We start from the raw sequence: 24,900 nt of genomic DNA, 5'->3' as shown, positions 1-24,900 counted from the left end.
CCTTCAAGATAAACCAAAGCCTGGCGAGACTATCCTAGGAAAGGGACCCATTCCAGTGAATTGGAAAAGGGACTATATTTGGGGGCTGTGGGTTGGTTTTCTTGCTGGGAGCCAAGACTCGTGAGTAAGTTCCCTTCCTTATTACACCTGCCACGACCCAAGCTGAAATGGCCATCTCTTCCCTGGGTCTTTTTTGGCTCTCCATGTATGGGGGGCAAGTCTCAAACCTCACCTAGAAATTGCTGACATATTGAACCTGCACTCTGTTTCACCTGTGACTTCATAACTGCAAAGCTCAGAAGGAACTTCTCAGCCCTCATCTTGTTGGCTCTTCTGTGAAATCTCAACCAGTTGACTCTCCTTTCTTCTGGGTACGTTCCTCATAGGACTTTGTCTGCGTTCTTTCCCTAGACTGGGGTGGTTCTTCTGTCCTCCTAGTCCCAGACTCCTTGGCCCACAGCATCAGTGTTTATGTGTTCTGATTTCCCACCCATGGTGTTCTTCCCTTGCCATTCTGCATTCTCCCTAGGTGAAACCAGACCATGGCAATGTTGGAATGACATCTGACAGAGCCAAACAAATGCTCAGACAATGGCCTCCAAACTCTTTCAGTTTGTGATAGAATTGGGGGTAAAACTTCTCCACGCATCTTAGAATTTAGCTAAAGCCTCAATTTTGAGTTCAAAGGTTGATTCGAACTTTTGTATTCCAATAAAGAAGTGCTAGTCACATCCCCATAGGACTTGTGAAGATGTAGCCCAGGCAATGAGGTTGGAGACAAGAGAAGAGTGCGGAGGCCGTTGGAGGCAGAATCGTACGGATTGGTGGACAATTAAGTGAGAAAAATGAGAAAGCAGAAATACCAGAGAATTGGCATTATGAATAGAATATACTAATTGAGATGAGTTAATAGATACGTTTATTGAATTCCCATATAAAATTATGCAATTTGTTGAAGCTCAGGTGAGATAATACCTTTTCTATATTTGAGATGCAGCACACTGATGTCCATTTATATGGTCACTGTCAGATTTGTTGGCCTAAACATCAAAACTGTGATATATTTATAATCAGCCAAAAGAGAGACAGCATCATGACATTTGACTATTAGATGGAAGTATATAATGAGATATATCTTAAATTTATATAAATTTATACTTACACAATTTGTCAACAGCAGCAGAGGCAACAGTAACGATAGCATTTTTCCTTGTGTTTGATTATTTGTGTGAATTGGTTTAGTGGTTTATTTCTTTGTGGCTCAGTTTCCTTATCTGCAGAGCAGAAATAACAGTATTTCTCTCAAAAGTTTTTCGTGAGAAATGTGTATTACCATAAAGCCCTTAGAACAGTGCTAAACAGTAAATTGCACTTCATTAATGCTATAATTATTATTTTGTATTTCTGACTATGATGCAATTCCACTGGAAAAATAAGAATAGTTCTAATATTGAATTATAGTATCTTGAAGTAGAGCCTCAGGAAATAACTGGTAAGTTGTCTGTGGTGATCCAAATATTGGGCTTATGAATTAATCTCTCAAAATCCATCATTTATCTTTCTTGGACCAGTATATAAGTACTATGATTTGCTGAGATCACAGCTCATGTTAGTCGATTTCCAGAACTGTAATGCATTTCTGAATGGTATGTTGAATACTATAACTTCCATCAGCTACTTTCTTTCCCTTCCCTCAAGAACAACTTTCTATTTCCATTGAACTGAAATGTATTTACAGCATCCCTTCCAAGAGTGTGCCTCTTCCATTACATGAGAAATAGCTGTGCAAATGTTTCTGTGCCATTTTAATGATGTGCTCAGCATTTCTTCATGTTTTTCTGCCAATGTGCTCTTAATTATTTTTCATACCGTGTCTTCTCCATTAGCTAGCAATATTCCTCAGGGTCAGTAACCATGCACTTTATTTCATTCTTCCACTTGTTCATGGCACAGATTTGTAAACTTTAGGGTGTGTTCTGCATGAAAAAAAAAAAGCAGCTTAAGACACTTTGGGGACCAACTTACTGAAATAACTTCTCCACTTGGATCCTGAAAGAACTAGGGCAGTAACCCAAAGAATTATATAATTTTTTTTTTTTTTTTTTAGTTTGAAGGGACCTTCAAGATCACTTTTTCCAGAACTGACATTTTACAAATTAGGAAAGTGAGTCCCAGTGTATTAGTGGTTGAGCCAGGATCACAACCTATGCCTCTCAACTGGCAAGTCCAGTGCTTTTTCAGCAGTGTCTACTCTTCTTGGATTGTATCATTTATTTTCCAGTGACTTCTGTGTATTATGGGGTGTGTTGGGGGTGGGGGGCTTTTAGGACTTTACAGCCTTGCCAGATTAAGAACCATAGAACAAAGAGGACAGACATAAATTCCAGGGAGAATTTTCTTATCCCGTTGTCTTTATTAGTATCGTTACTAAGGGAAAAACTGGTGTAGCGAAAAACCAGAGATCTAAGAGGATGTAAAAATCATAGGATCAAACTCTTCTGAAAGAATCTTTCCTAGTCTCCGCGTTAGAGATCATTATCCGGCCTCCCGGGTCATCCGTGGGGCGCAGAGACCATGTGTGTGTAATGTGTCCTGAACGTATTCAAGACAGAAGCGTTTGCACGTGGCTCTCCTGGAAGTGAGCGGGCGGGGTGGGGGCCCAGGGGAGGCGGGAGGCGGGAGGCGTGAACCGCAAGCGGTGGCCAGTCTCCCAGGAGACAGGTGGAAGAGGGAGGGGTCTGCGAGGTTCCGGGAACCCGGAGAGCGGGCTCCGCTGGGAGGGGCGAGGCTGTCACTCGCCGAGGCGCGCGAAGCAGGAGACGCGTCCGGAGAACTTGGCGCAGCGCAGCGCCCGGCTGCTCGCGCTCCTGAGGGGACGCAGGGAAGGGGGACGCGGCAACATGGGTGAGTGTGAGGCGCGCGGGGCGCGGGGGACCCGCCCTCAGCGGCGGGTGTTGCGGACAGAACATGGGTGTCAGTCGGCCTCGGCTTGCATCCCTTCCCTCCTCCCCTGTCGGCCTCTGGACTTTTCCCGGGAGCGAGGCGGCGGGGCTGTGTGGCACCTGGAGGCGGGGGCGGGGCAGGACCCGGGGATTCCGCGCGCGGGTGGCGCGGGGGGAATGGAGAGATTCCGGTGGGATGGTGGCTGGTCCCACTCATTCCACGTTTCAATGTGCAGCTCAGGGAGCGAGTTGAGATCGGACTGGAGGAGTGGGAACTTGGTTCAACTTCCATTGGTACAGGTTTGCGTGTAGAAAGGCTCTGGGGCGGGGCGAGGTTGGGGATACTTTATGGTCCTTGCCTCCGCGAAGTGCCACAGTGGCGCAAAAGGTTTAACGGTAAGGCTGAAGGCTGATTCTTCCTCCTGCAGAGCTGGGCCAGGGGCTAGGTGGAAAGGGCGTCCCGGCTGGCCCAGGTCCCCGGGGCTGGGGTGCGCTCGTCTCCGCTCCGATCAAGTTTCCAGGAGTGCCCAGCTTAGGAGTTTAGCGGCGGCCGCCGGAAACAGACCCAGGAATGTGGTTGGGGTGGAGGGTGGCGGGACCGGGTGTGAAACTGTCAATCCACACGGAGCCCGAGGAGGTAGCGTCCGGAGAGGGGAGTTCGGAGAAGAGCGCGGAGGGGCGCCGGGAGGACTCGCTCGCCCTGAAGACGCGCTCTGGTTGTTCCCCAGCGTTCGGGGAGCACCCGGTAGCCTGCTTCCAGGCTTACTGATGAGCGATACACGGGCAGTCCCGACTTAGTCTTCAATGCCAGTGTTCTCATTTCTTCCCGTCCAAGTCCATTACGCCCTCCCCCGGCGGCCTCTCCCTTGTCCTTTGTTGTGAGGGATTTCTTCCAGAGTAAAGGAGGCCTTTGGGATTGACACGCTCTGGTGGAAATTCTTACGTTCCCACAGGCTCAAGGGTTAGGGGATGCCTTGACTGCTAATCAGTGGAGTTTATAGACCCTGGCCAACTTGGAAGAAAGTGAAAAAAAAAAAAAGAAAACTGAGGACATTTTTGCCTATGAATGTTTAATTGTGGTCAGGACATTCATAGTCTCTTGCATGACTCTGGAAGAGTTTTAGAAAGACCCATTTTTAGCGCCTTTGAATAAAATAGTGTTGCAAATGATTTACAGAATGAACTGTCTTTAAAAGTTTTCTGAAACAGAAGGAATATTCTCAAGTTAAAAAAGGAAAGATAAAACATTTTCCCAGGCATAGCAGAATGATTTTCAGGCCTGCTCCTTCCTTCCTTTCTTTCTTTTTCTTTCTTTCTTTTGTTGTACATGGGCATATAAATTCTTGTTAGAATAGTGCATAGAGGGAAAAAGCTCTCATAAGTGGAAAACTGAAATAATTGACTTATGTAATCTATTCACTTTACCAAAAGCATTATGAATGCTATTTGGATCCAAAATAAAATCTCCAGAAAGAATGACATTGTTTACCTTGTAACCTCAAGCTTGGGTGGACTGTATATCAAAGGGTAAGGTACTCATCATTTTGAAGTTAATTATCTAGCTTACATTTCCAAACTATAATGAAAAGAGTTGATGTTGGATTTTACTTCAGCACCCTTGGATAAATTACACATGATCCCAGGTTACAGGAAAGTTTTTTTTTCCTGGGTGATGAGGTGGAGGTCTTCTGATAATCCAGAGCTTGGTCTCTAACTTCTAAGGGTTCTCTAGGGAGTTCCCTTCATGGCTCAGCAGTTAATGAAGCTGACTAAAATCAGTGAGGATGTGGGTTCAATCCCTGGCCTCGCTCAGTGGATTAAGGATCCAGAGTTGCCTTCAGCTGTTGTGTAGGTCCCAGAGGAGGCGCAGATCTAGCGCTGCTGAGGCTGTGGCCTAGGCCGACAGCTGTAGCTCCATTGGACCCCTAACCTGGAAACTTCCGTATAGCAAGGGTGTAGCCCTAAAAAGCAAAAAAAGCAAAAAAAAAAAAAAAGTTCTCTATCCTACCCATAAACTTACAGATACCCGAAACTTACCTCTTCCTCCTGCTGCCAGGGATGGACTACATTTTCCTATTGTAGTTGAGGTCACTAAAAACTCCTATAGGTGCCTGACTGCTGGTAGGAGCAGGTAGAGGAAGCAGGTGAAAACCCAGAGGACACAGAAGTGGAGAAAAGAACAAATGGGTAGCAGTGGAGTTTGAGAGCATGAAGCCAGGACTTAGGACAGTGACCCAGACACTCGGTCCAGAAATAGGAAGAGCCAAGGAGCCCATGGGGACTGATGAAAGAAAGAAGGAAGGAAATCTGTCCAGAAACTGGAGAGAAAACATTTGGTCACTTAAGGTCATCTTTCTCCTCTTTGAATTTACTTGTGAAAAACACAGAAACTTCATTACTTAGCACTTCTTTTTTTTAGTGGTAGTAGGGGGTGAGGGTTTAGCATTAGAGTCCAGATTGCTAGGATAAAGGAGAAAAGACTATGCCAGCAAGCTGAATTCATCTTTTTCTGGTGTCATGACAACTGAAATTTATCAAAAGGAAGATGGGACACTGGGGTGAAAATAGCAATCAATTCTGGCTTGATTCAGAAGAAACCCGTACACCAGCATTGTGGAAGAATGAGAGTGATTGGTTAATCAAATATTCTGAATAATTGATAGTTATGTGTATAATGCACAAGACTGGTTCTCAAAAAAAGTTATTTGCAAAGTAGGCAAATTGAGATTTTGGCATCTCTTGCTTCCTCCTTTTCTTTTCTTTCCTTACTGATGCTTTCAGCTTATCTGGGTATGCAACAAGGCTTTCCCTTTACCCCCAAGCTTTATTCTCCAGAAAGAACATGATGAAATAGTTCATACTGAAAAAGGCAGGACTAACTCCTTGCTAAAATTTGTCTGCAAGTTTAACTTTAACCTGCAAGGTCTCTAATTGTGGAATTTCAGGCTTCAGTGTGAGAATATTTTAAATTTCTTCTCTAACCACATCACTTATTGTTCTTTGATTTAAAAAGTGATGTTGAACATTACTTAGTTCCACACCCATTGTAATGGAAAGTTTCATGGAGAGAGTGGTATTGAACCTGTTGGTATTTGGAGGGTGGTGAAGGGTTTTGGATGGAGAGAGATAGAATAATGTTCTAGGTAGAATAATGGACCCCCTTCTCTAAGAAGGAAGGAAGTGAACTGCAACCAGAGAGATTTAGAATTTATGTAATAGGAAGTAGGGAGTCATGGAATGCTTTTGAGCAGGGAAGAATTGTAATGAAATTAGTGTTTAAGGAAGATAATTTTAGCATTGTTGTTTAAGGTATAGGGTAAATTGGAGAGGATAGAACCAGTTGTCAGAGTAATCCTGGAATGCTGTGGTAAATGTCTCCTTCAATCACAGTGGAATATTGGCAGTAGTGGAAATGGAGAGAAAAAGATGGACGAAAGATATTTCTAAGGAAAAAAAATCTATAAAATTAGGAAACTGAGCAATAAAGAGGAGAATGAATAAGAGAGATTTTCTGGATATTTGAAGCCTTGAGGATTGGGAATATGTAGGTCCCTTGATAGAATATTCAAAGGATAAAACAGATGGTTTATTTTCAGGATGCTTTGACAGAAGATTAATATCATTTTTGAAATGTTAATTAAAAGGCGATGGCTAGACATCTAGACACAAATGTTAGTAGGTTGGAAACTTATAATGAGAAATTAATCAGAGCACAAAACAAGAAGAAAAATAAAGATTAGAGGGTTACCAGCCTTTGGTGAGAAGTAAACCCATGAATGAACCATCTGTTTGAAGGTGAAACTACAAGGCAAGCTGGTTGAGGGAAAGAGAAAAAGGATAAACACTGTTTGCAGGAGGAGAAACATCAACCGCATAATATGTATAAGTGCCCTAAAATTGGAACAGTGAGATGTGACATCTTTAACATTCAGTGTTAGATCTAGGAGTCCATGAATTTTGACAAGAGGAAAAAGTCGGACAAATATTTTGCTCTCATTTGGTTTCAGTAAAAAGGGACACAGTTAGGGATTTATAAAATTATTGGTAAGTTTAGCCCAAGAATAATGAGTCCTGGTATTTTCTTCAATGCATAGGTTTTTTTGTTTTTTTGCTGTTGTTGTTTTTGTTTTCTGCATTGTAGGTTTGTGTCTGCTGGGCCTTCAGGCATCTGAAGACTTGGTTAGCTGGTGGTCTGAAATAGCTCCCACGTATAGCCGACAGTTGATGCTGGCTGTTGGCTGGGAGTTCATTTGGGGCTGTCTCCAGGTGGCTTGGGCTTTTCACAGAATAGTGGCTAGGCTCTAAGAGGGCATCTTCCTAGAAAAGAGTTTCAGGAAAAAACCCAGGCAGAAGGGATTCTTATAACATGGGACATCTTAGGTCCCAGAGCATCACTTATGCTGTCTTCTGGTGGTCACAGAAATCATTCAAGATGGTAAGATTCAAGGGGAAGGCATTAGACCCCTCCCCTCCACACGAGGAACAGTGTGCTTGTTCATGGAGACAAGGAATCAAAGTGGCTGACTGCTTGATCTCATTCCTTTAAAAGAGATGCCTTTACATCTGCTTTCCCAAACCTGACATTATCAGGTTTGCAACTGATAATTTGATGTAAGTTTTTTGAAACACATATGATAAAGGGTCAAATTGTTAATTAGAACTATGGAGCAGTTTAGACAGTCACACTAAAGTTTCACAGCAAAACATTTGAGTATGGAAATCTATACCTGGGTAGAAATGTGTTAGTAGAATGCTGGCATCAGAGCTACTCAGCATAATTTCAAGTAAGATCAGCTAGTATTTCTTACTTTAATTTAAATTTGAAGTTTCTAAGGCTATTGTAAATTACTGCTTATTTTACTTAAATTTGAGTTTACGTCATAAATTAGAATGTAGGTCAATTAGCATAAATCCTTTATTCAATATCCTCTTGTCACAATAAACTAGTGAACTGTTTAGAAGCTTGCTTTGTTTTTCAAGAATGTGTTAACTGTACAAAATACATAATTTGAATTGATACAGTGACAGCTAAAAATAAGTGTGGTCTTATACTTATTTTTTGAAAGATATGTTTCTAAGTTAAATATGTAAGATTGAAATTATTAAAACCTCAAATGTAAATCTCACTTGATTATTTCTAACCATAAAGGGTCAGAACTGTCATTTATGATTACAAAAATATAGGCCTTTCTTCTAGAAAATCGAAAAACAAAAATTAGGGTAAATGAGATGGGTTGAAAGTCACAGACAGAATTAGTTTCAACCTAAAAACTTAGAGACCTTAAAAAAGAATTAGGCTCTGACTGTTTCAACCTGACTGATTTGAGGTCATTCTATTTTCAACTGTTTGATGAGAGATGAGGAAATGAGGATAATAATATGGAGCCACATGGCCTGTGCTCAGTACTCATGACATGGCAAGCAGACAAAATAACAAGAAATAAAGGCCTGCCCTATATAACCAGTGTAACTGGGATAATGCCTAAGGACTGCAGAGGTAGTATGACATGGACTTAAAACAGATTCTTCTGTAGTGTGTTGTGATAACCTGTCAAAATTGTCACTCACTACTTGCTCTGCAACGTATTAGATGTCCCCAAACCATATAATACTAGCAAAATAAATCTCTCTTGCAATTTCTGTAAGACTTCTTGTTCTAGAACCTCTAATTTTATTGTCTAACTAGAATAATTTAGGTAATATGTTAAATACTGATTTTGGGGTTACCCTACCAAGGTTCACATTAAGAAGGTTTGGTCTTGCGATGTGGACCTGCAGTTCAGACACGCAGTTCAGCCAGTGTGGAGGATGAAGTCTGGGAGAGGCTTTGAGCAGTAGCTCTTCCAGGAGCCCTCTGACCTCCATGGAGCTCGCTGGAGAGCCCTTTCAGCATTTTTCCTTTACTCGTGGCTTATTAAAACTGATTACAACTCTGTATAGCTGTGCTCTCCTTCCTTACCGGTCACTTCTTAGCCTTATGACGGGGTGATGCTCTCCATAGTTTGCTGAAACTCTTCCCTGAAAATTACTAGTGATTTCCAGCTGCATGGTGTCACATGTTACCCCGCCGAACCTATGTCTCTGTTATGGACATTCAGCTGTCCCCACCAACTGCCCTTCTAATGCTTCAGCCTCCCTCTGTGCAAGATGGAATTCCTCCTTCCAGATTTAACTGGTTCCCTCCTCTCCCTTCCTTTGCCCTCTTCTTCCTCTTTCTATCTCTTGATTACTCTGGGATGTACTTGGTCTTGTGTGGAGCTAATGGTGTCACGCTGCTTAACATCACACTGTTTTATCCTGTGTAGCTGCTTTCCACCAGCCTCTCACCTCCTCTAGCCTGGACATTAATGGTTACCTCCCCTCTTCTGTCTTCTCCTAAGTCACCCCCACATGATGATCAAAACACCCATTCAAGCTCACCTCTTATCATGCCATTTATCCTTTTCAACTTTATTTCCCATGTTATCTCTCATGCATTTTATTCCTTAACCAAAAGAAACTACAAACTCATTTCATCAGCTCACTCTTTGCCTTGAAACTTGAAGGCAAGAAGGACCCAGAAACCCTCCTGGAAACAGGTGAGGTGGAGTTAGTGTGACTTCAAGTAAGTCCAAGGAGGAGAGCACTTTGAGAATTGAGGGACCTATGGTGTTTGGTGCAACAGAAAGAAGGAGAGAGGAGTGACATTTCTTTTGTATCGATGGCTTTTTCATCAATACAAGCCTGTAGAAAATAAAGTATTTTTAATAAAGGAGTGAAGATACAGGCCTCTTCTCCTGGATCTGATTTCAAGGACTGAAAAGAAGAAAGAGGAAGGAGGGAAATAGAAGAAAGAGGAAGGAGCGAGAAAGAAAATTTGGGTGGATCCAAGGTCAAATGAAGATCTTTATCAGGTAGGAAAGAACTTCAAGAATTGCTTCATATTTTAAGAAAAGGAGAATTACCTTGGGGAGAGGAAACTGCAGATGACAGAAAATGACAGGATCCCCGAGCAACGTAGTACAACATGGTTAATCACGTGAACTACTAGGTACCACTTAAACAGTGTTTTTAAAGTAAAAAAGTCCATATATTTTGTCTCTGAAAATGTCTGATGGCATTTGAGGATTTTTTTTTTAAATAAAAGACTATGCTCCTTGATTGTCTTAAATTGTTATAACATGTCCAGTAAAGATGTTGTGATTTGTCTGTTTTGACAAACATGTTGTCTTTATTTTTCTTGAATTTTGTCTGTAGAAAATATTTATACCTTTATTACTAAGGATATATAGATAAGTATATGTTCTATATTGAAACGGTTCAATGAAGCCACATGGGGAAGCATAGTATAGTTAAATGTTCCTTGGACCAGAGATCCAGAGATGATGGTCCTTGTCATGGCTCTGTGTGTATAATCTGTGTTCATTTTTCCTCAAGTGTAAATGAAGGACTTGGATTAAGTGGCCTATAGGATTCCATTCAGTTCTCAATACCCATAAACTGATAAGTAAACAAGCACAAAAATAAATACAATATATGATGAGGATCATTTCATTGCATTGTTTCTCAGATGGCAAGCAGATCTGTCCTTCTTTCATTTTTTGTGGTTTCAACCCTAGACTTTCTAACAAAGAAAACTCTAGAGGCTTTCACCAGAAGATTTTGGTATTTTTCTTTCTTCATGGCTTTAAATATATTTTTATATTTATCAAGTGAGGATAAAGAAACAACTGACCCAAATCAAAATGCCAAACATACAGTATTTCCAGGAGTTATCTAAGTCTTCATTAGGCTACATTGTTCACTTAGAATTCGCTATATATCATTATGAATGTCATTAATAAATGAGGGAACTGGGTGATATATTTTAACATGCAGGTTTATATTCCTTGTGCTGGTAGGATCTTCAACTTCTGAAGTATAGGGCTGTATGTATGTATGTGTAAGGGGGGCCAAGGGTCTTGTTTCTGCATTTTCTTTGATTTGTCTAATTTTTATGTGTATAAGTATACAATAATGTCCTGTGGGGTTGTTATAATTAAAAATGAATCATCTTGCAAGTCTTGGAAATGTTTTTTTTTAACCATCAGCAGTGTTCTTTGCTGGTGAAGAATAGCACTGTGGTTGAACTCTAGTCCATGAGTCCCAAACAAACATTTTTTAAAAATGCTAGGGCATAAAGAAGGAGATGACATATGAGAACATAAAATAAAATATAAAAGTAAAATATAACTCACTACTAGCTTATTCCTTCTGGGTATAGTATTTTTGTATTTGGTATTTTATTAGAAAAAATATGTAAAAGAAGTACTGAAACAGAATTATATTTTCAAAAAATGCTGAAGACCAAATACACATTAATATACTTATTTTTGTAGACATTTTCTATTCTTGAGATAAGTCAACTATCTACTTCAGTCTAGATTTGAAGCACAGATTATGAACATTTGCTATTAATGAAGTTTTCTACAGTCCTGTTTCAGTTTTTCCATTAAAAGAACACAAATTCATGATGAGGTGCTGGCTATAAAAGATGCATGTGACAGTTATCCATTATTGTCACTGTTTTACATATCTTTCCTTCCTAAAGAAAGATTTCTAAAAAGAATACCATTTTGTTTGTTAATTATATATGAGAAAGAAAATTCAGGGTGATGAGTCTCTGGAGAAGAGCAATCCAGAGCAATCATTAATATAAGAGCACAGTTTGTAAGGAATTGGTTCCTAAGGTAAAAATAGAGGTCACTAGAAAAATTATTGTTATCAATTTGTTTCAATCATTTCACAGTGATTACCTTAATAAAATTCCCTTTACATAACATGATAAATACATCCTGTTTAAATAAATTGGGAGGCAAAATGACATTCAGCTCAAAGGAGGTAAAAAAAAAAAATACCAGCGACAACTCACATATCTCATTGCATCTTATAAAAATCATCGTTGTGGCAGAATCATTATACCTAAAGCCACCGACACTTCCACAGTAAAATGGTACATGTATTATATACCTGAAGTTACCAAAGAGTAGATCTTAAGCATTTTCACCACTAAAAAAGGTAACTCTGTGAGGTGATGGATGTGTTAATTAACTTGTTATCATTCACAAAATATACATATATCATCATATTGTATTATGTAAATATACTCACTTTTGCCAATTATATATCATTAAAGCTGAAAAAATTAAGAAGGTTAAAAACTAAACTTAAAAAAAGAGTACTTCTAAAAAAAGCAGCTTCTTAAATTTGTTTTAATATTTATTTGACCCAACAAATATTTCAACCACATGCCCACCCTTCTGCACATAATGACAGGGGCAGGTGCATAGTAACCATAATTTCTGCTCTAAAAAGATTTGGGTGTTAACTTGGAGCTACAAAGCTCACACACAAAGGAGCAGGTGCAAAGCCATGGAGGTGGGATGTGTGCTCTGGGACCCACCTGAATCTGCTTCCCCTCAAGCTCTTTGCCATGAAGGCTACTGATTCTTCCTCTTTCTGTGGCCTCTAGAATGGGATAGTCCCCCCCCTCCCCCGCAATAGAAGTCTGCCTCTTTGATGTTCTAGCTCTTTTTCTACTTCACTTTCTAAATGACCTCTGCAGTGGACTGACTTCCTGCTCACTCCCTTTCATTTATAGAATACTTTGTCAGCTCTTTTGTTCTCTTACTCTGTCCCCCAGACCTTACAAACATTTTCAGCCCTGTGAGCAACCCTTTCAAGATTAGTCATTTCTACCTCCACTCCCCTGCCTCAACCCTGGATGTCATAACTTACTTACCCTTGGGTTTTGTCATCAAGTGGGATTTGCCAAGTATGTAAATTAAAACTACTCAGGCTCGCAGGACCAGTAACACTGCACAACATCAGAGGGCATGCTCACATCGCACTACATGTACCCTAAGGCCTTCCCATCCTGCAGAACACATGGGTGGGTATGGTGCCCTGGCAGTTTACAAAGTCGGGTCTGCTAATCACAGCGGTTTATCCTTCAGTTCCCTCTCTCTGTTACTCTGAACCTTCTGATTGTCCTCCTAGAGCCCTGAGAACCTCCTCTGCTTTCCCTCTGCTCCAGGACATCATTATTTCCTTTCTATTCAGTCAAGGCTCAAGGCCCAGCCACTCTTTTTGCAAATATCCCTTGATCTTTTGTCCAAAAGAGTATGGATTATTGCAGCATAGATGGAAGGGCAGCTTCGTAGAAGGATTGAGAAAGTAGTTCTAATTCATGATCATGCAATTGTAGCATTTCAATTGGGGAGTGATGGGGGAATTAGCAGATTTTGTTACAGATGTAGCAGAAAGGAGGTAAATATGAGAGATAATGAGAGATAATGAAAAGAAAAACTATTTTTTTGTCTCAGAGTACCAACCAGAAGAAGTTAGTATTCTGATGAAAGAGAGAAAGGAACAGTCAAGAATGAGCACAAACAAACCGAAAATATTCACAAATCAGGCAATTGCCAATTAAACTTTTCATATCAAATCCCACATTATTAAGTAGGAAGATGATCTGGTATGACTTCAATCAACCCCAGGATTCAGGATTGCTGTATGAATCTACTTGTCCAGAGGGATGTTCTGTTACATCCTGCAGTTCATGTGGTCCTCCTGGGAAACTGTGCAAGAGGACAAACTTTCTGGATGAAGGAGTGTTTTGCTAAGATTATGCAGTTGACTTCACTCCCTATCTAAATACAGACCAGCTCTTTAGATCCAATTTTGCCATTGACTGCCAGGATATAATCAGAAATTTATTAAGTATAACTCAAAGATGAAAGGACATCCATTAATTTTAAATGAAATAATTTAAATTTAGCATATTTAATTACAGATTAAAACTTAATGGGCAATTATGCTATACAAACTAAGTTAAAAAATTAAAAATTGTTTTTTTTCTTTATTTTAATAATGATTTTTATTTTTTCCATTATAGCTGGTTTACAGTATTCTGTCATTTTTCTACTGTGATCCAGCAAGGTGACCCAGTCACACATACATGTATACATTCTATAGCTAGTCACTTATGATGGAGCATGATAATATGAGAAAAAAATTAAAATCTTGTAACTTTAGATGTCAGATAATGCAATACTGTGTTTTAATGACAAGATACCAATCATTTTTAATCCCTAATTATTTAGAATTATGCAGTTTTTCCCTTTTTATATTTTTAATACTTAATATGTATGATTTGAGATGGAAGGCAAAGAAGAAAGATTGTTTTTCTTAACACCTTTAATTTTAACATTCTTACCTGTAAGCTCTCCCTAATTCTGAGGCTCTCTTCTATTTCTTTTCTTTGTTGCAGCTCTATTTTTTTTCCTTTGCTAGCTTTTCCTTGGCTTTTAAAGTTACGGATGATGAATATTTGCAGAAGGCTGTTGTCCTTGGAGTTAAAAGACTCATTCGATTCTCTCCCATCTTTTGTGTAAGGGACTGACCCAAAGCAACATCATTAAAATAAAATGTTACAGAATTAAAACAAAGCATTCTGGATAGGTGAGTTTTTAAATGCTAATTGGATATCAGTCATTGTATCTTTTTGTTTTTCACTGAAGCTTAAATTAAGATGTGGTGCTACCTGCAGGTGAATTTCTAGATGCAGATGTGTGCAGGGAATAGCTCCCTGCTCTCCATTGCTAAATAGCACCGGTAGGCATGACCCCCAATCTTCCAGTTCCTGCAATGACTGCAGAAGCGAGGTGCAAGTAGCTTTTTGCTCTCAAGTCCCTCCAGTCTTGCTGTTTCATTGGTCATTGGCTTTCTTCTTCCCTCCCAGTGGCTGTCGCTCACTGTTTATTTATTGGGTGTTTAGTATGAGAAAACATCTAGCCTTTGATCACTGACAACAAATTAGAGCAATGAGGATGCCCATCACGGTACATTGGGTATAATCTTTGGCTGTTAGGCTCTTGGCTGGTTTGCTGCACTCTACTGTCCTGAAAGTTTGAGAAATCTGACTGCTTTGTTGGTTGTTGTTTTCCTATTCTCATTAATACATGCCAAACCTTTTGTCATGCATCTTTAGAACCCTGACAGCTTCTAGGTCAAATTTCAGTTTTGATCCCCTCATCTTTAGAAGTAACGCTAAGAACTAAAATAGCCGTTTCCTCCCAGTGATCGCAATGGATGCTGTTTAAGCTGCATGCTGGTTGTTGGAGTCATAGCAACAAGTCCTACTTACTATCTTTTTGGAATCTCAATTAAGTTTCTTTAGTTTTTGAATATAGAACTACAAAAAAAGTTTAATTTCCTAGGGAGAATGAATATGTGCTTTTCTTGGGTAACAAAATCATAGAGTTAATTAAGCATTCTTTTCTAAGGTTTATTTGTGAACTAAGCTAGAAATTATTTGCACTACTTTTTCTTTTCCTTTTTTTCTTCCAGTTTTCATAATTAGGCTTTCAGTGGAGTTAATCTTTTAATTTTAAAATGATTAATTGCCAGGTTGTTGGGTACCATTGCTTGGGTTACTAAAATAAACATACCCAGCAATAACAAGGAGCACTTCATTGGAGTTATTACAATGGCAACAAATACTCAAGTTTTCTTTTCAACAAAGACTCAGGGCATTTTGTAGTCAACAGTGTTATCTTCAGGGGAACTATAATTGTTTTATTTTTCTAGAGAAATGTAGATTTGGAAAGGGAATTAATTTTTGGTATTAAATTCTACTACCATATAAAATGAGAATAGAAAATTTTTTAATGTCATAATATTTGCAGTTTCTCCCTACGTAAAGACTCTTGGAGGCAGGATTATAAAGTATAGACTTATCCCAGATGGGTTACTGGTAGAAAAAAGTTTAGTTATATCATTTTACTTTTTAAATCAACTTAAATAGAATTTTATATTCTCCAGTTCATTAATTTTTAAGTGAAACTGAACAAATCAATCTTCCCTGGAAAATTCATGGCACTGTCTTTGCATTTCTTGATTTAGAGAAGCCACTTTTCAGTTCCTAGATTCACTGGTTTGAAAAGATGAAAATTGCCTAAGCTTCAGTTGTTGTATTTTATTTGTTATTTGTAGGCCCAATAATACCATGTACTACCTGGAGTTGTTGAGAAGAATAAATAGTGGATATATTAAAATGGTGTAGTAACATATCAGACTGAGAGAAAATACTCAAAACATATAAATACACATGGCTATGAAAGTAAATTTGTCTTACCAAGTCTTTAATCTTAATTTTTCTTTTTTAGTTTATCATACAGGAACCTGTAGATTTATAAGTATAAGATAAAGTTCAATCAAACCAATGCTTATTTTTCAAAAACAATGCACAGTGTTGTCATATGTTTTCCAGGAATAAACTGGCTAGCTGTGGCTTTTAGGGGTAGAATATATTATTAGGAATAAACTAGAATTAAGAGCGAAACACTGCTCAAAAGATGTTTAGGACAGTCAGTCTTAAAAATTAGAACTTGTAAAGTCTACCTGTATAATCCATTCATGAAACCAATTTTAAACTTGTTATTTGCCAGACGGCATAATCAGTGTTAGATATTGCCAGTACAAAGATGAGCAAAATGTGATACTTGATATAGTGATAAAACAACTAGACTTGTATAACAGATGCTGCAGTGGAAGTTTGTATGGTGTGTATGGGCAGAAGAGAGTAAATTTTTTCCTAAAATGTGATGAATTCTTAGAGACAGTCTAGGGCTGAGCCATAAAACTTGAAAATGACTTGGCTGACTCATGGATCAGGGTAAAGGCATTCTAGCAGAGGAGTAGTATGAATAAAGCTTTGAAGCGACAAAAGTATGAGCTGTTCAATGAGTTTTAAGTAGATCAGCTGGCTTGGGTGTGGAGATGTGGGTGGTGTGCATTGATCAAGAGAACCAAAGAGTTAAACAAGAGGCAGATCACGGGGTCTTGAAGACATAGTGAAAGTTGACATTTAATGTAGTAAACATGGGGAGTCACTGCTGGGTATTTAGTAAGGGGATAAGATACTTATATTTTATTTTATTAGGATTATTCTAACAGCATTGGAGATACAAAATATGATAAATGGGAGATTAGAAAAAACAGGAAAGAATAAGAAAATAATTTCTCAGAATAGAAGTAAAAATTTCAAACAAAAGACTAAATGATTTAATCTAAAAATATCCTAAAAATAATTATGTCCAAGTAATATTGGAATGGAAGGATGATTAAAGATTTGAAATTTAATTTTTAATGTTTAAAGGGAAAAAGCCATATGTTTATCTCATCAATAGATATATATTTAATAAAATTTAATATGAATTTATGGTAAGAAATGTAAGTTAGGGAGAGAATAGAACATTAATAATAGATCTAGGCTAATCCTACAGAAACCCACAAATATCATTATATTTAAGGGGCAAACAATAAAAGCATTCCCAAGACAGTTAATAACAGGACAGAGATGCTTACTCTCACTATTACTATTCAGCACTGTTTTGATGTCCTAACCAATGCAATCAGAAAAGAAAAATAAATTAAAGAGGAACAGTTGGAAAGAAGGTAAATTTGTTGTCACTCAGGATGTTACACTTGTCTCTATAGATTTAAGAGATGCTACAAATAATTAGAAATATCATCAAGGACACTTGGCATAAGGTCACCATATATAATCAAAGAGTATTACTGTATGTCAGTAACACCAAAACAAAGTTAATTAAAAATCCAATTAACAGTAACAAAAAATTCTGAAAATATCTTATAAATAAACATACCACAAAATATATGGGATTATAATGATGAGAAGGAAATATGAATATATGACAATATGATATATCATAGGTTAGTAACCGTGAACTGTCATTACCAGAAATATTCCAATTCCTTTTAAATTAATTTACATAGTTGCTGTAATTCCAGTAATACTCCCAAATAATTTTTCATGGAATTGACAAAGTAGTTCTAAAACTCTTTATGGGAAATTCGTATTCTAAAAATTGTTCATAAAATTCTAAAAAAGAAAAAGGAGGTGGGGATTAGGCCTTCCAAAATACCTAATTTTATTTGTTAAACTATGATAATTGTAACTGTGGTTTGAGCACTAAATAAACAGAGTAAACACAATAAAACAATATCTTTATGGGACTCAATAACAATACCAAAAACAGATTCAAATTTCTGTGTGTCCTTGAAGTATGCTAAGACAGGGATTGCTAATCATTGTAATATTATTCAGCAGATGCTAAGACAACTGGTTTGCGTATAGAAAATGAATAAATTATTTTAATGCCTCACATTATTTAATACCTCACTCCATACATGAAAATAAATTCTGTAAGTCTCAAATAAGAGGGATCTAATAATCTAATTGTGAAAAACCATCTTAAAATTATAAAGTTCATAGCATTAAAACAAAGTAATGAATATAACAAAACAGAAACAGACTCATACAGAGAATAATAGTGATTACCAGTGGTGGAGGGAAAAGGGGAGGAGCAAGATAGGGGTAGGAGACCGAGAGGTACAAATTATGTGTAAAATAAATAAGCTACAAGGATATATTGTACAGCATAGGGAATATAGTCAATAATTTATAAAAACTTTTGAATATAATTCATAAAAATCTTGATTTACTATGTTATGTATCTTAAAGTAATATAATATAAATCAACTAAACTTAAAGTTAAAAATAAGAAATAGAATCAAGATAGTCTATAATATTTGTAAACTTATACCTCAGGAAACTATGGTTAGTTTTTACATTATTGTGGCAGTCGTTTTTTGGTGGAGACTAAATTTTTCTTCAAACACTAAGTTCTTACTAAATTAATATTTGTTTTATTAAGAAGGCTAATAGTTGCCTGAAATGGAGGGGCAAATTTATTGGCAGCATTTGTAAAATATTTAGTGGATTTTTTTCTGTTAAGGATTCCAGATTTTCAACACAAATTATTTTGCCTTAAATTGGTAGTTTTAGGCTTTACATGAGCCATGATTAAATACATAAAATACTGGATTGAGACACCACCTTTACTATAATTAAATGTAAATTTAGCTCCATGGTCATTGGTGGTTCTCATCCCTCACTGTGCTTGAGAATTACTGGAGAGCTTTTAAAAACTAGTGATATTTGGCCCACCCATAGAAATAGTTTCAATTAATTCAGATTATAGCCCAGACACTGGTATTTTTAAAGCACTCAGTACTTGAATCCAAAATGTAGTCAAGTTTGAGAACACCCTTATTGACCATTAAGGTCTTTTAATTCTCTATCATTCATTATTTCTGGATAGAGTAATTGCTGTTTAAAAACAAAACAAAACAAAACCAAAAACCCTATGTCTATCTCAGTGGCTCAAACAATAAAAATTTATTTCTCCTTATGTCACAGCTCGGTGTGAGTGTGGAGAGGTTGTGGGGATGTCAGTGGGGAGAGTACCCCCCTTTTAATCTAGTAACATCTTCATCCTCTAAAGACCTCAGAACTTTTTGCTTGGTAAATAAGGGAAGAAAGAACAAGGAGGATCAGAGGGATGTCTTCTTTTAAGCCTTGAATTAGCAGATATATCCATATTACCTTAGCCAGATTCAAGTCTTGAGGTCTCCACTTAAGTTCAGGAAAGTCTGGGATTCTAGTCTTAATTGGTGCCTTGGGGGAAAGGAAACAGGGCTTGCTGAATAGGTGGCAACCTCTGCCTCTTCTCCTAGTCAGATATTATCTAAAACAGATTTTGATGAAGACAAGCGGATAAATATCCTAGAAGACAACATTAAATGATAGCTCATCAAAAACTGCTTTATTCCTTAAATTTTTGTTTGGTGTCTTGAAAAAAATAAGATTTAGATTTTATTTTTATATTTATTTTTAATCCTAGGATTTGGATTCAAGACTTTTGAAGCTGACAGCAGTGCTGGGAGGAACATACAGTCAGTATATAGAGAATTATGTAAACACTTAAAGTGCTTTAGGAATTCAGAAAGATTGAAAGGAAATCAAAGTCACATTTTATCATCCTTTGATTATCAACAATAACCTCTTAAGTAGGACTAGAAATTCTTCTTTTTTGGTATTAATGTCAGTCAATGCATTATTCATTAGATATTCATACAGATATTCAACTTGGTTTCATACACTTTTCTTTTTATTATTATTATTTTTAAAAATTTTATTGAGGTGTAGTTGATTAACAGTGTGTTAATTTCTGCTGTACAACAAAGTGATCCAGTTATACATATATTCTTTTTCGTATTCTTTTCCATTGTGGTTTATTACAAGATATTGAATATAGTTCTCTGTGCTGTTTATCCATACTGTATATAATAGTTTGCCTCTGCTAATCCGAAACTCACAATCCTTCCCTCCTCCACCCTTGGCAACCACAAGTCTGTTCTCTATATCTGTTTCTGTTTCATAGATACGTTGAGTTTTGTCATATTTTAGTTTCCACATATAAGTGATGTCTTAAGGTATTTGTCCTTCGCTTTCTGACTTACTTCCCTTAGTATGAGAATCTCTAGGTCCATTCATGATGCTGTAAATGACATTATTTTATTCTTTTTAATGTCTGAGGAATATTCCTATATATATATACTACATCTTTATCCATTAATCTGTCGATGGACATTTAGATTGTGTCAGTGTCTTGGCTGTTGTAAACAGTGCTGCTCTGAACATAGGGGTGCCTGTGTCTTTTTGAATTATAATTTTGTCTGGGTTTATGCCTGGGAGTAGAATTGCAGAATCATATGGAAATTCTATTTTTAGTGGTTTTTTTGTCTGTTTGTTTTTGTTTTTGTTTTGAAGAACCTCCATACTGTTCTCAGTAGAGGCTGTGCCAGTTTATACTCACACCAACAGTATAAGAGGGCTCCTTTTTCTCCACATCCTCTCCAGCATTTATTACTCGTGGACTTTTTAATGATGGCCATTTTGACTGGCACACACTTCCTTTTCAAACCTTTGTTGATAAAGGTTTGAGCAGTGTCATTGTAAACCTGCTCATATGGGAAAGAGAGAATTACTGAGATTGTCTCTAACATTTTATATGGACATTGTGTTGTATAAATGTAAGTTTTGAATCACAAGACTTTTTCTGTGGGGCTTCTATTTAAAGTAAGGTTAATTTCGTGCTGTTCTCAGATATTGGAAAGAATATAGTGTTTTAATTTACCAGGAATGTCTAGGTTCTTCCAACAGATATGAAGAGTAAGGTAAATTAAACTCCACATTCCAAGATGTTATTAAAGAACAATAAGAGTTTTATTCTCCTTTATTCTAAACTCAAGACATTGTAATGAGTTTCTTATTTTAATAGTGTTTGACAGCATGCTCAAGAGAGAATACTAAATAAAAAACTGCAAACACTTGGTTTTACATGGATGTTTTAACTACTGAGGGAACATTAAAAGTATGAAAATTATTCTTCAGTTTTTTATAGGAGTTTATTAGCAAATCAAAAATCAGAATATTATTTTATAGTCATGTCTAATACTAAAGTCTAACTTTGATGAATTGTTCTGTCTCAGATGTGATTAATTTTGATTACTAATTATTCAAGCTATTCTACAGTCTATTTCTTTGGTTTGTCTATTAGTCATTTATCCAGGGAATAAACTATTTTAGTAGTTAAAACTGATTTCAGTGGGTACATTAGTATATTAGCTTGCAGAATATTTAGATTTTTAGAGAACCAGATAGTCTTCAGTAGCTTAGTTATATAAATGTAAGTGCATTTCTTATATCAACTATATTAGGTAATGTAGGACTTCATATTTGTTTTATTTTTCCTGATTTATTCAATTCTGGTATTTGTTTTGTTTAAACTTAGGCACTTCTACTTGTTGGTTTTGCAGTTTGTGTAAGGTATTTGTATTCTTGGAGTTGCAGCTTCTATATATGATTGTTCTGCATTACTTGTAGGATCATATGATCAGAAGCAGCGGGTTTTCCATGAAAGCCTTGCCCCTGACTCATGGAAGGATTCAGTCCTTGGAGCCTACTACTGGCTCACCATTCATCTATAGCTACTACACAGTAAAGCCTCTATGAGAGTTGGCCCTTTCTGTTGTAAACCTTCACTTAAAAAGTACGCGTGGTGTGTGCACATGACTTTATGGATCACAGTGTCACACTATAAAGTTTGGTTTATTTAATTGCCTACAGTGAGCATAGGGACAGTTTTAACATAAGAAATGAGTTTGGGAGAGGACATATTTTAAACCACACACAGTAAGTTAAAAACTTTGAAGTAAAAAAAAAAAAAAAAAAACTGGTGAAAATCTTAGTGTAAATATCTTGAGATGATTTATTAAAATTGGATGACAATTCTGAATTAGAAGAAAATCTAAATCACTGACTCTTCCAATGTTTTTAAATCCTAGCACAAATGAGGGCTTCAAAGCAAGTGTTACCATGGTTTTGGAAAGAAACATCTATTTCTACCTCAATGGATGGATCAGAATCCTTTTAAATTACCTCAGCACCTTTTATATAGAAATTAATTTCATACAATTTTAGGATAGTTTGTTTTCCAGATAGACAACTAATAAAGTTTTGTGATTCTAATTACATTATCTTGATTAATAAGTATTTTTGTTGAATAAAAGTAAACGGTAACTTAGGATCAAATAATAAATTAACTGAATACAAATGATTAATGTTTTAGTATCCAGTGGAAGAGTTTACATATTTCTCAAGAGCTAGGTAGAAACTAATGAGAACTGAAATGCTGCAGGCACTAATACAGTGCCAAGGAGGTTGAATCGTATTGTTGTTGTCTGTCCATTCATTTACTCCCGAAGTAAATATTGATTGAATGCCCACTATGTATCTACTGTGTGCCAGGCACTCTGCTAGGTGCTGAAAATATAATGCTAATGGAAATAAGCATGGTCAGTGATATCACAGGTATTCATAAACTAACAGGGGAGAAGCACAAGTAGATAATTGCAAGTCAGGCATTGGCATTTGCCAGGATCCAGTAAAAAATAATGCTATTACACACCCAGGTTTGGACTGAAGACAAATCCTATGGCAGATGGAGCTCAAAATGTTAGCTCTTTTACTACTGAGAGTGATCTTGGAGAACAGGATTTTGGCTAGTTTCTCCAAGGGGGCCTTTTAGTACCTCCAATCCTAATGGGACAAACTTACTCAGGCACAAGCAGCATGGGCTGATGGTCCCCATCAGAGCCTGTCCCTCTGCTACTGTGTGGTATGAGTAGGAACTGGAGAATCATAGCCATGCATGAAGGCTGGACGTGGAGTTATGGGAGATTCTGGACTTTAGGGGACTCAGTGTAGTTCAGATTGGTATATAAAGGTAGCACCATTGCAGGTTTTAAACATGGCTGACAAGGACACTTTTTTTTTTTTTAATGTCATCTAGAAAGCATTGTGCAGGATGGATCTGAAAGGGACAAAACAAAATAAAGGATCTACTCAGCAGGCTGTTTTCATGCTAGAAGGTAGAGGGAATGCAATGTGAACAGGAGTAATAAGAGTTTGAGCAGGTAGGTTAGAAGACATTGGCTGTTTCATCATCCTAGCCTCTTCTTGGCCATCTCACCGCTCATTAGCACCTCCACCAAGGAATACAGAAGAGCTGAATCATACTTTCTTAATGTTCTTTCAGAACCTCCGATCTGGGGAATGAGTAATAATTTTTTTAATTGCAATTAATAGTCACAATGTGGTTGGGATTCACCGAAAATTTCATTTATCCATCTGTCCCAAGATCTCATTAGCATGTGTGATTGAGTCAGAAATGATTTTAATTATTTACTTGACCCTTTCAATTACCTCATGTTTTCCTGTGATAGTTTGTAAGCTTTCTGCATATTTTTAATTGCCACTTCAGTAAGATGCGTCTTGCTGAAAACAACAGGAACACAAGCAGCAAAACCCTGTTCCAAAGTTCTGAGACATTCATTTTGGGCCTAGAGGAAAAGTGAAATCTTTCTTGGATCTTGCTATTTTTTAAGAGTAAACTTTCATTAGATAGATTTTGTTGACGTTGGTTTTTGGTTTGAAGACCTGGATGTCTAAGAGATCAACAATCCCACTATTACCTCATCCTTGATCTAATTTTAGAAACTACTGTATCTACAGTGTTAGGTCCTCTTAATCTTGCCCTGTCATTTCTTTAGCCATCTGGCTCCAACTTTTTGAGATTGGAATGCGTTGTTAGGCATACATTTTGTCTTCACTAGCATAGCCTAGTATTGGTATCATTCATGGTCAGAGATGATAGTCATGTGATTGTCCATTCCTCTTGCTGTCACTCAGTGTGCATCCTGCTGTGCCCAGCACTGATTACTGCCCCCTGCACCAAGAGATAAGAATATATGATGAGGATAGATGTCAGTGCTCATGGGGAGTATTAACAGAGGTGTCTGCTGTCACGGCAGAGAGAAAGGAATGACACATTTTCCCTTCATTATCAAAGAAGGAAACTTTGGATAAGGTTTTGGAGGATGGAGAGGAGTGTGTCCGACCACAAACAAACAAACAAAAAGTGAGAATGAGCCAAGTAGAGGTATTAGCATATGTTAAAAAAAAAAAAAGCCCAGAAACAAATGGAAGTTTCTTCTGTCTTTATTTCCCACTGTGATATAGATAAATAGATAGATAGATAGACAGACAGACAGACAGACAGATCGATCCTGGCGCTGTTAAAGAATGTATGTGTGTATATATATATATATATATATATATATATATATATATATATATGACTGGGTCACTATGCTATACAACAGAAGTTGACACAACACTGTAACCCAACTATACTCTAATCTCTTATCTTTGGAGATCCTATCCCCAAACAGTTATTTTATAGCTTGAAGCTTGAGGCCCAGAAAAGGAGGAGGCTTGTGCAGGTATGTGACAGATCCAAGGCAGGCAGGATCTTCCCAGGCACCAGCCACTCTAACTACACTGCCCCACATCCCCAGTGAAGGGAGAAGCCTTTTTGCTGTTACCTTGGAGCCCACATTTTCTGTCTGGTTGGTGAGTCCTCAGGAAAGGTTCTGAGGCTATAAG

The 24,900-nt window shown here is 37.5% G+C and overlaps 2 protein-coding genes across 2 annotated transcripts in view; both read left to right on the top strand.

The window, feature by feature from the left end:
- The first annotated feature begins 2,730 nt into the window (after positions 1-2,730).
- GPM6A (glycoprotein M6A) overlaps positions 2,731-24,900 on the top strand; it is a 296,430-nt gene continuing 274,260 nt past the window's right edge. The window contains exon 1 of the mRNA XM_047772275.1: positions 2,731-2,904. Within this exon, the coding sequence (XP_047628231.1) occupies positions 2,901-2,904 (4 nt within the window). The 5' untranslated portion in view covers positions 2,731-2,900. The remainder of the gene's footprint in view (positions 2,905-24,900) is intronic.
- Positions 3,138-5,371, top strand: LOC125123083 (uncharacterized). Its single transcript, XM_047772276.1, has one exon. The coding sequence runs from the start codon at positions 3,291-3,293 to the stop codon at positions 3,738-3,740; it is 450 nt and encodes a 149-aa protein (XP_047628232.1). The 5' UTR covers positions 3,138-3,290; the 3' UTR covers positions 3,741-5,371.

Source organism: Phacochoerus africanus, chromosome 3 (assembly GCF_016906955.1).
Source record: "Phacochoerus africanus isolate WHEZ1 chromosome 3, ROS_Pafr_v1, whole genome shotgun sequence".
In the NCBI taxonomy this organism is placed as follows: Eukaryota; Metazoa; Chordata; class Mammalia; order Artiodactyla; family Suidae; genus Phacochoerus; species Phacochoerus africanus.
This window is presented reverse-complemented; position numbering and strand designations above follow the sequence as displayed.

Excerpts from the sequence above, each read along its gene's own strand:
- LOC125123083 (XM_047772276.1), top strand. The coding sequence starts at position 3,291 with ATGGTCCTTGCCTCCGCGAAGTGCCACAGTGGCGCAAAAGGTTTAACG.